Source organism: Oreochromis niloticus, linkage group LG11 (genome assembly GCF_001858045.2).
Source record: "Oreochromis niloticus isolate F11D_XX linkage group LG11, O_niloticus_UMD_NMBU, whole genome shotgun sequence".
In the NCBI taxonomy this organism is placed as follows: Eukaryota; Metazoa; Chordata; class Actinopteri; order Cichliformes; family Cichlidae; genus Oreochromis; species Oreochromis niloticus.
Window position 1 is genome coordinate 33218261 of NC_031976.2, and position 10404 is coordinate 33228664.

A 10404-nucleotide genomic window follows, 5' to 3' on the forward strand; every position below is an offset into this window, starting at 1 on the left:
AGCAAGCTCAAAACAAAAATGACAAGCAATGTAATACAACATGGCTTCAATTAACCAAATGAGTTTGTGTACCAATATCTTCTAGTTTTGAAAGTATGGACAGTGTGATGTGTTACAGCAGAGCAAAGAGCAGGCTTGCGACCTGAGGCCTGGGGCAAATTTAAAGCAGTGTCTGACATTATGAGAATAATCTGCTATGAGCTGGAGCAGTTAAGCACACGCCACCCACATAAGAACTCATAAACAACCACAATGCACATCAATACTGCCTGCATCCACTCTGCATTCTTGCAGTGACACACAGTTAAAAACAAAAAAAACATGTAAAGATATTAGCTCGAGTGTTTAGAGACTGTGTTACATTTATTAGCCTCAATTTTACTTGTAGTAATTTCTAAAAAAAAAAAAAGCAAGTGTGCATTCTTTCATTCCCATATCAAAGGCAGACTAAAGGAACAGAACGATGAGCAGGAAATATGCTTGTTTACTTTATTCCTTGCCTGAGCAGGCTAGGGCAAGGGCCTTTCCAACAGACACACAGACTAAACTATCTCCATGAGGCACCTCTCTCCTACTAGAACTACACAGCCGTTCATTGTTGCTCTTTGTTCGCAGAATACACAGGCCTACCCACCCAAAGGTATTGCCTAAGTAAGCTTACTGGGCTACAGTAAAAATTCCCTGAAGCATTCTAGACAAAGGAAGCAGGCTAAATTTTCTATCAATATTGATATAGTCCAAGCCAGTGCTCTCAAAACTGGGATTGTAGTTATTTTCCATCATCTCTCCACTTGCCAGACTAGAATAATCTCCTGATGAGAAAAAAGAAACAGTATGAAAGAAGCCAAGGCATCAAAGCAGTCTATCTGCTGATTTTTTTCATGGGTAAAGTAAGTGTATGTCAAATTAAAGAAATATTTTCAGGTTGAATTTTAATAAGAACTTCCCTTCACAGTGCAAACAGCAAGCTGTGATGAAGTCTTTGCATTTCCAGGATGGTGAATTATTAGCTGTAAGGCAAATGTGATAACAAACATGTAGTTCTCTTTTGCAAAGTATAGGAGAACTGTTCGCCCCAGGATTGCAAGAGGATGCGTGAGACTGGTTGAAGAGAAAATTTGGTTAATTTAGTATGATCTACATTTCTACTCCTTTAGCGTGATGATTGGCAGGTTTTCTAGGTCATATGATAGCAAATTGGCAAAATAAGACAAAACAAAAGACAACTCGAGACCCTCTCAGGCCAGTGCATTTTAAGAATAAATCAATACGTTTTCCTATTGGGACCAGGCTTAAATAGAGACAGAGTCAGTTTCTTAGACACGGTTTAAGCCTAGTCCTAGTTTAGAAACCCTTGTAATGGAAGAACTAGGCTTAATCCAAGTTAATATGGCAAATCTACTGAAAGTGCCTACATGTATCAAAAGTGAAAATACACTGACTTTACCATGTTGTCAATTTTTAGACTGACATCAATTAATTCAAAAAATTTAGTTGAGTTTGAAAAGCAAAATGCGCTCAGAGTTTTCCTTTTTAGAAATTTTTTTTAATCATTTTGAGGCACCAGCTAAAATCTTATTCTCAACTTGGACGTAGATAACAAGGATAATGGATAACCTTGTACTGGACATAAGCATGGGGGGGGGGGGGGTATTTTGTTTTGGGGGGTTTTTAAGACCTAAGCTACAACCAGTTAATTAGTTAATGCAGTGCTGCTCAATTATGGCAAATAATCCCAAATACTTGGCAAATATAAAGTATCTATATGCTGCAATAGCAGCACCTTTATGTAACACAATTATAAGTAGATGAGAGAAAAAAAAAAAATACACATTTAGCTAACAAATGTGTCTTTCAGACAGAAGATTTATTTTAAATGAACAGTTAAATTGATTTACCTGCCTGATTAAAGCAAACTAGTTTATGTTAAAAATAAATTAAATAAATAAATAAATAAAATAAAAAACAAACAAAGCACCCTGGTGGAGAGTAAATCTGAGATTTCAGGGCACAAAAAAAAGGGAAAAAAGGGAAAAAAAAAAAAAAAAAAAAAAAAAAAAAAAAAAAAAGTGTAGGGTGCCGGAAAGCAAGACGACAGCGTCAATATTCACATGATACCAGAGATTTAGCGTCAATCATAATGAGAGGGAAAAAATAAATAAATAAAAATAATCACTTAACTGCACAGCCCTAAGCTAATATATATCCAAAAACCCTACATGTGTAAAAACAGTTATAAAAGGATAAATGGAATTAAAGAAGTCTTTAAAACACTAAAAATGAGAACTAAGCTAATGGTGGGCTAATGTATTCATTGCTGTGTGTAAACAAAGTAATGCTCTTCTGTATGTACAGTCTTGAAAAGTTCAGTACTTGAAGGTTTTGAATGGCCAGAGTTAAGATTTTAGTTTATTATATACAGTTATGTTGTGTATTTAAAATGCAGCTGTATGGAGATCAACAGTACATTTATCATGTTCAGCTTCACACATTTTCACTTAGGAGTAAAAAAATTTTTTTTTTTTTTTTTTTTTTTTTTTTTACACTCCTAAGTGATTTCATTTTATATCTTGATATATCCACTGACATTAAAACATTTTTTTGCGATAACATTTTTTCCCCCCATATCACCCAGTCCTAATTCAACGTCCTGTTCCAAAAACATCACGGCCAAAAAACATCTAGACTTTCAGGATCACTGCAGACTACATGTTCTGATTGTATTGAGGAAGCAAAAATTGTATAATTGTGTGCCAGAAATTCTCAAAGTGACGTAACATTTAGGACACATTGATCGGATGGCGGTGCAATCCTGAAAAATAATAATAAAAACACAAAAACAAAACAACCCGCTGGATCAGGTGACAACATTTCAAGTCCAGCTAGCAGGGAAACTAATATATAATGGAGGACATTAACAGCAAAGTGGCAGCAGTTTGGATGGGTTTTTGTTTTTGATTACACTCGCCACACCAGCATGATAGTTTGGCTAAAAGGGCATTGGCCCAGTGTATTATTTTCAGAGAAGCCTAGTTACATTTAAGATAACAGAACGTGTTGCTGTCTGGTTCATATCTGGTGCTTATGTGTGAAGTTGTGCACAAAAATAAGAAATTAGCATGACTACATATGACAGCAGTATGCAGTAGATGCTTATTTAAACAAAACTTCTGCAAATACAAATTTGGTAAATAACACCAACACATTTTTTTTAATTTTCACAATTTTTCTAAATAAAGTAAAAATTTATATTGTTAAATATATGCATCACATTGTATTTTACAAAACTAGAAAATATTTAACGCAATATTTAAGATGAACCTTATGTTATCTTACATAAAAGAATGTTTCTCACTGTGAGGAAGAGAGGGGAACCAGAGGTTAATAATTTAACACCAGTATCTGATCATTACTAAAGCCAAGGCATCTAGCTTAAAGGGTGAGGGCCTATGACAATTTTGAAATCGAGCATTTGAGCATGCGCTGCCATTTCATACAAAATAAATGATAAAATTTATTGTGATTGTCAGAGTTTGTAGCTGTGTTTGTCTTTGCAGGCTGAGAAATTGCTTGTTAGCATAAAAAAAAATAAAAAAAAAAAAAAATATTAAAATAAATTCATATACATTCATATAAACATTATTCATGTCCGAGTCCGGTGGGCATCTTTCACAACAAGCGAGTATGAACAGGTTTGAATGCATCTCAGTGAATGAAGAACGTATGTGCTAACAAATCCCCCATTTATGTGTGTGGACTTAAGAATGAGCAAACTTTAGATCAAAGTTAAGGGTAAACTTCCAGGTGTTTCAAAATGTCACATGCATAGAGATGAAAGTACAGGAAACAGTGCAGTTATGCTACAGTCCACTGATTCAGACCACATTCATTTTCACATTTGGTCCTACTCTGCAGTTTGAATAGCTGACAATGAAGCAGGGCCATTTCAGCACAGCTGGCACTTTGACTTTCATTGTGGGGACAGTGTGGTAAAAGATGATGTCATGTTGGTGAACCTAAAAGGTCATAAGGTGAAATATAATACTCTTAACTCTGTCCACCATCATCAGGCTAAGATCTAAATCATGTGAACCAAAGTCCATCACCACACCCGTGGCACTGTAAGCCACTTTGGACTGAGTTTTCCACCAAATGGCAAGCATTATGTCTATGAGTGGGTTCAAAGTACTACAGTGTATGAGAAATTATACACTGCACAGACTTTTGCTGTAGTCAAATCACACTGGGCTGCAGCAATAAAAGATAAAATGAACAATTTTTGCTCATATTGAGGGCTTTTCCTGGCTTAAAAGGGACCTTTGCATGGGGATGACTGTACGTGAAAGCCTGACTAGTCTGCAAAGCAAAAAGTCTGTTACCTAACTTAGCAGAAGGCTATATATTTTGCATTTGGACATTGGATGAATGAAAAATTTATTTTTAGGTTTGAGTAAATTGCCAAAAAGCATGTTAAAATTTTGTATACACGCAAAAATTCTGATATATATAAAAAAAATAATAAACAACAACAACAAAACAGCACAGTAGATCTTGTGTTTGTAAATCGTGTTTTCCAGGCAGAGGTAAGCTTGTGTCAGAATGTGACAGTTCTACAGTAGCATCTCTTTATTAACCTCGTGGAAAACTAACTTTAGTGCCACAGGGCATCCACATTCACTCTAAGTATTCCGGACCAATAAATGCACTGTACTGGAAAACACCTGCAAACATTACCCCCCTTTAAAGAAGTACTTTCTGAAATGTGAAACTATAAGCCAAAGTGAAAGTCAAGCTTAACCCCATCTCTTAAAATAATTTTTTAAATTAAAGTTCCATTTTCAAAACAGATGACTGGGATGTCTTATTGAGTCAACTGTGATTAGAATTTGCTGATCAGTGGAAATAAATATGGACAGTATTCACATGGACAGTATTTCACACTTTCATGATTTAAGAAAAAAAATTATCTCTAGGCCTACAAACACTTTCCATACATTTTATATAGTAAGGCTGGGATTACCACAAAAATAATAATGATGCACTTTATTTCATAAAAACAAAACAAACAAAAACCTGGAGTTCAAACCCATTCAGGGGGCAAACTGGACTCACTGGTGGACAGGGTCTGGCCTAGGCTGCATGCTTGACACCATGTTTTTACACTGTACATTTTGTACTTTACAATCATGTCCAGGACACTGAAGAGCAAGAATTTCTATTGATATTTTATGCAACAGGGCTAAGAACTGGCTTAAGGTAAAGGAGAAGGACATAAAGTGCAGCTGTAGGAGACGTGAGCTGTGAAAAAGAAATCAGACTATAAACTGCCAAAGCTTCAACACACCGACTATGCCGTGTATAAACTAGACTTTCAGGATCACTGCAGACTACATGCAAAGATTGTAAATGTAACGACTGCCCACTGGTTAGTGATGGACGGTGCTGAAGCAACGACTAGAGTATTATCACTGTCGCAATCTTGCTGTTTTAAATGGGGGGGTGTAGTCACAATCATATGGAAAACAATTATTAACCCTTGGCCCATATTTTTCACAGAGAACACTAATAACTGTACTTTTACAATTAAAAATAAAATTACACCACTGACCAGCATGCTGGGTAATGCTAGCTAACAATCTGCTGGGAGGGGGTCCGTTGTTGCTTTGGGGATCCATGAACACAGATGGACGTTCAAGAAACAGCAACAACATTAATTTTGCATCATTTCTGGCCATGCTGCCTCTGTGCTAGACTTGCCCTGGAGGTGAGGCTCAGGTTGCCCCAGAGGTGAGGCTCAGGTTGCCCCGCCCACCCGCAATTACAGGGGAGCAGGTAGGATAAAGACAGAGTACTCAGGACTGACAGTTGTTTTGCTTGACGACAATATAATTTGTGTCACCAAAATTGGAATAAGTCCAAATGGAGTTTATCGCGAATCTGAACTTCTTAGTGCTCATGTGGGAAAGTTCAGCTAGATGTTAATTGTGATATGACCCATTAATCTGTAAATTTCTCTAGCTCATGTTGAGTGTTTTCACCTTTGTTATCCTGGTATTTAGAAACCTGGTGAAAATAGCAAGGGGGTGAATCTGACTGTGACACTACTCGCACAAAGCCTTGTCAACCGGAGTTGTTAGCCAGTGAGGACATCCTGGATAATCCTTCTGACACTTAACCAAAATTTGCTAAAAAAAAAAAAATAAAAAAAAAAAAATACTTAATGCTTGATTCATTGTGATCTGAAACAGGTGGCTGAGCCCATAAACTCATCAGGAAAGTATTTACTGAGGTCAGGAAGGAGAGCAGTTTTTCCATAGACATTTATAGAAGCGCAATTCTATTTGGAACCACAGTTATTGCCCCCTGGAGGTCGTTAAAAGAATGCAAATATATCTATGGTCAATGTAAAATACTGCATTGGTGAAGCATTTCTAACATAACAGGGAAACTCTGCATTCTTGTCACTAATGAGGTAGGTCACACAACTTCAACATTAATGCACAACTCCGCTAGCTCGGGGCGGGACATTACTGTAGACCACAGAGAGGCGGCTGCATCAGAGCCAAAATTTGTTTTACACGATTTTTTAAAAATAAGTATACCAGTAATTGGGGGGGAAAAGAAAAAAGCTGCATATGGGACCTGACAAATCAGCCAATGCCCGGAGGAAACTTTGCCTGACACAAAAAATGATTTGACTCATGAATGATGGGCTGATTAACTTCATTCATTTCAATCTGTCTGCTTGACAGTTTACAATCACAATTTTGTAAGTGAAAGGCATCTTTGTGTCATATTTTTATTTTAATGATCAATAAGTCATTCTGGGGAATCTTGTCAGTTATTTGTTTCAATTGTTTTTCCACCTTTAAATTGATCTATATGCCACATTTTTCACTTTCAGGAACCATGAGACCACTCGCTGATGTGGCCCATAGTACTTGTCATCTGACGCCTCTCAGGCGTGTTTGTACTGTGGGGTCACATCCATGAACGAGGGTCAAGCCTCCATCATCCTCACCACTGACATGGGACACTAGTCTGGGTTAGAGGTTGACTCTCTCAGAGGACCGAGGTATGCATGGCATGCCAACAGAGCAGGGAATCAACACCAACTCAGGTGAAATTCACCGTGCTTGGTAAAGCTGCCCACTCAGTTGTTATTGAAGAGACTTAGTTTCCTGCCTTGCATGCTACACTAGTCAAGGCTGGAGGTCATCTCATTCAAAGAACTGAGGAATGTGAAGCACGTCACAAACATTAAATTCCACACACTACTCCATAATAACTATTGTGCTGCATTGAGAAAAGAGGGCACCCATTTCGTTAAAGGTAAGAGGGAAAATCTATTAGGATTTGACAAATGGAAGTAACACTGCTCCAGCTGCTGAGGCAGGAGTAGTCTAAGTAGAATGAGCCTGTTTCGCCTTAATATACAGAAAAAGCAGGCCTTTCTTATCACAGTGTGTTTCAAACTCTAGCTTGACAGAGCGTGGTTAGGAGTGTGTTTTCTACAAAAACACGGGGGCTACAGAAAAAGTAGTATTCTTTCAGCAAAGAAGAAAAAGTGCACTGCTGGCCTGTGAAAGCATACTGCTACAGAAAACCGGCCACAGGGTCGATATTTGGCAGGAGAAGCAGCCACTTAAATAAGGTTTAGTCAGTGAAGCACTGGGAGCTGCCTAAACTTTCACATGCTCCTTCACTGTATCTCCATATCTCTTCCAAAGATCAGCTGGGCATGACATGAAACAACATAAGGCCAGGCTCTGCTATCCATGTGCAAGGCAGCATGGTGAGGTTTAGCATATGTTCAGAGTACGTGCATCTATGTATGGAGTGAGAGTCAGTCTAAGCAACACCTGACCATTTCTCTCGCGTGGCTTCTCCTGGGAGTGACGTGGCCGCTGTTATAACTAAGATCAGGTCTTTCTGCCAATTCTCTCCTTTCAAAAGAGCAAATAAAATAAAGGAGCCAGTATTTCGCTCCAGCCTCTTTATGACTGCCTAACTGCACTTAAAGATAGGCTTAATAGTTAATGCATAAACCTCCTTCAAAGCAAGTGCCAACCTGACTCCAGACTTTGGTGTTACCCACCCCAAAAAAATAATATGTGATCACATTTTAGCACATTTAATGGCATGACTATACACCACACAGTGACAACATAAGTTGGGCTATCAAGACAAGTCATCCTGAATCAAACGCACGTGGTCAGCATTTGTTGACCCAGCACAGGCAAAGTTGCTGAAAATCTTGTTTTTACCTCTGGAAACTGGAGAGTCTGGGGGGCAGGACGACTCCTTATTTTCGGGGGACAGTCTTTGCTTAGCATTTGCACTTCCTGAAATGAATGTCGGACTGGAGGGGGGCTGGAGCCCCGGCTGTGGCTCGTGGCTCCTCCGCACAGGGTCTGTGGCCGCGTGGGACTGCTCTGACCCGCACGAAGGAGCTGGTAGGGCACAGTGGCACGGATGGGGTGCAAACGGCAGCTGTTGTTGTTGAAGGAGCCGGGGGAGCCCGCATTGCTGCGTCTGACCCTCGGCTGCTGAAGCGAGTTGCTGGGGGCTGACATCCTCACAAAGTGACTGTAATTCTTATCGTAGTGAAAAAAACAAAACAAAAAACACGTACTGCCAAAGTTGCTGTTTTTCTGCAGAAGGAGATGGTGGTGGGGAGAATGGGATGGGTGGGGGGGCGGTAAGATAAACATTAGCTTGTTAGCAAAAAACAAAACCAAAAAACAAAAACGTTAGCTTCCTTTAAAAAAATCAGCTCATTCGTTCGAAGAAAAAAATAGGTCAAATACGTATTATTCTGGGATAAACTTACCTGTTAGATACTAACAAATGCCGTCGTAAGCTGCAAACACAACATGGGCAACTTTAAAAGCTGTTTTGTAATACTTCTCATTACGTTTAATTCGTGTTTTCCAGCTCTCTCTGCGTCTTCCCCATCCTGTGCACTCACTCTAAATGACAGTTCTTTCTACCAGACTACTGGCTGCTGCCTGTGGGCGGAACACAACGCTCAATTCCGAGCGTATGATTGGACACTGGCGGTGTACAGTAATGACGCTGATTGGTCCAAATTTATCTATGGGTTAGATTCTCAACCAATTATATCTGTAAATACTTTATCAGTACATTATTCATTTTTTTGTTAATTACATATAGCTCCAAAATAAATATTAAAACTTAGAACTAATACAAACTTGTAAAATCACTTCATGACATTATTCATTATTTTGTCAGATTCAGATGTAATTTGTGTAATTTCACACTGAGGTGAATGGCTTTTACCGCAGGAACCTTTTGCACATCTTTACAGGCAGTGAAAACTTAGTCATCAATTTCAGCTCTACAGGAAATCTGGACCACCTCATACCACAATGCCTACATTTATTAGCTGTTGTCCCTATATGACTCACTGAGCTCCTTATTTTATTGTATTTAGATTGTTTTGCAATCGAGATTTTTTTTGTTCTACTTTCTATCTAACTGGCAATATGATAAGACATTTCGACACATTTTGTCACATTGTATTGCTTTATTGAGCTACTTCACATCATTTAGTTTGTCAAACGATTTGTTTAATGTTCTAACCACAATAAATCCTCAGCTTTTTGCATTGATAAAGTAAAACCAAACCAGTTTATCCCAGCCTCATTTAGCGCACTGTCCACTAATCCAGAACCATCTTGCTTTGAGGAAACAGTGCTAAACACTGCAGCACCATACCTGTTGATCTCATTTATTGAGCGGTTTCTGATTTCAATTTTGCAGAGGACTGGAAAGTTTGTATCTTTTGATTTAAAAAAATATATATATTTATATGAATCAACTGAGCGGCCTTGACCTTGTTTCACCTACTCTCCCGATTTCCTTGTCTCTGTTAATGATACTGTGCATAAGTGACTTGAGAGCTTGCTTATGTGACTTGACTCAGGTCAAATTCCTTTTATGCTTAAAGATATTTGGCAAATGAATGTGTGTGGTGAGACAGTTGGTCATCTGTTGTTTTTCCAATGGCAGAATCTCACTCTCAAACTTCAGGCCAGCTCCAGATGACAAAACATCTTTATTCCACGACAACTGGCCAAACTACATCTGTTTAGAAACATAAAAGTGAAAATTCCAGAAAAGCAGCCAACTTGGAGTGGGATTATTTGTGTGCAAGCTTTTGTTCAGAAAATCAGGATGCTCAAAATCTACTGTTTTTTCTTTCTCTCTCACCATCTTCCTGAATGCACAGATTCTGTGTGAGTTCCCATGGGAGAATAATGAGTGACTCAATGAACAGAAAGAGTGAGCATGTGACAGAAAACCCACGCTAACTGCGTCTATAATAATGTAAAAATAAGCCATATAAGGTTATGGAAAAACACCCCCATTCAGCAGTGC

The 10404-nt window shown here is 38.5% G+C and overlaps 1 protein-coding gene across 1 annotated transcript in view; it reads right to left on the reverse strand.

Moving 5' to 3' along the window:
- glcci1b (glucocorticoid induced 1b) overlaps positions 1 to 8993 on the reverse strand; it is a 28005-nt gene extending 19012 nt beyond the window's left edge. Inside the window, 3 exon segments of the mRNA XM_019364456.2 lie at positions 8268 to 8382; positions 8385 to 8654; positions 8834 to 8993. Of these exon segments, the coding sequence (XP_019220001.1) occupies positions 8268 to 8382; positions 8385 to 8576 (307 nt within the window). The 5' untranslated portion in view covers positions 8577 to 8654; positions 8834 to 8993.
- Positions 8994 to 10404: the final 1411 nt, after the last annotated feature.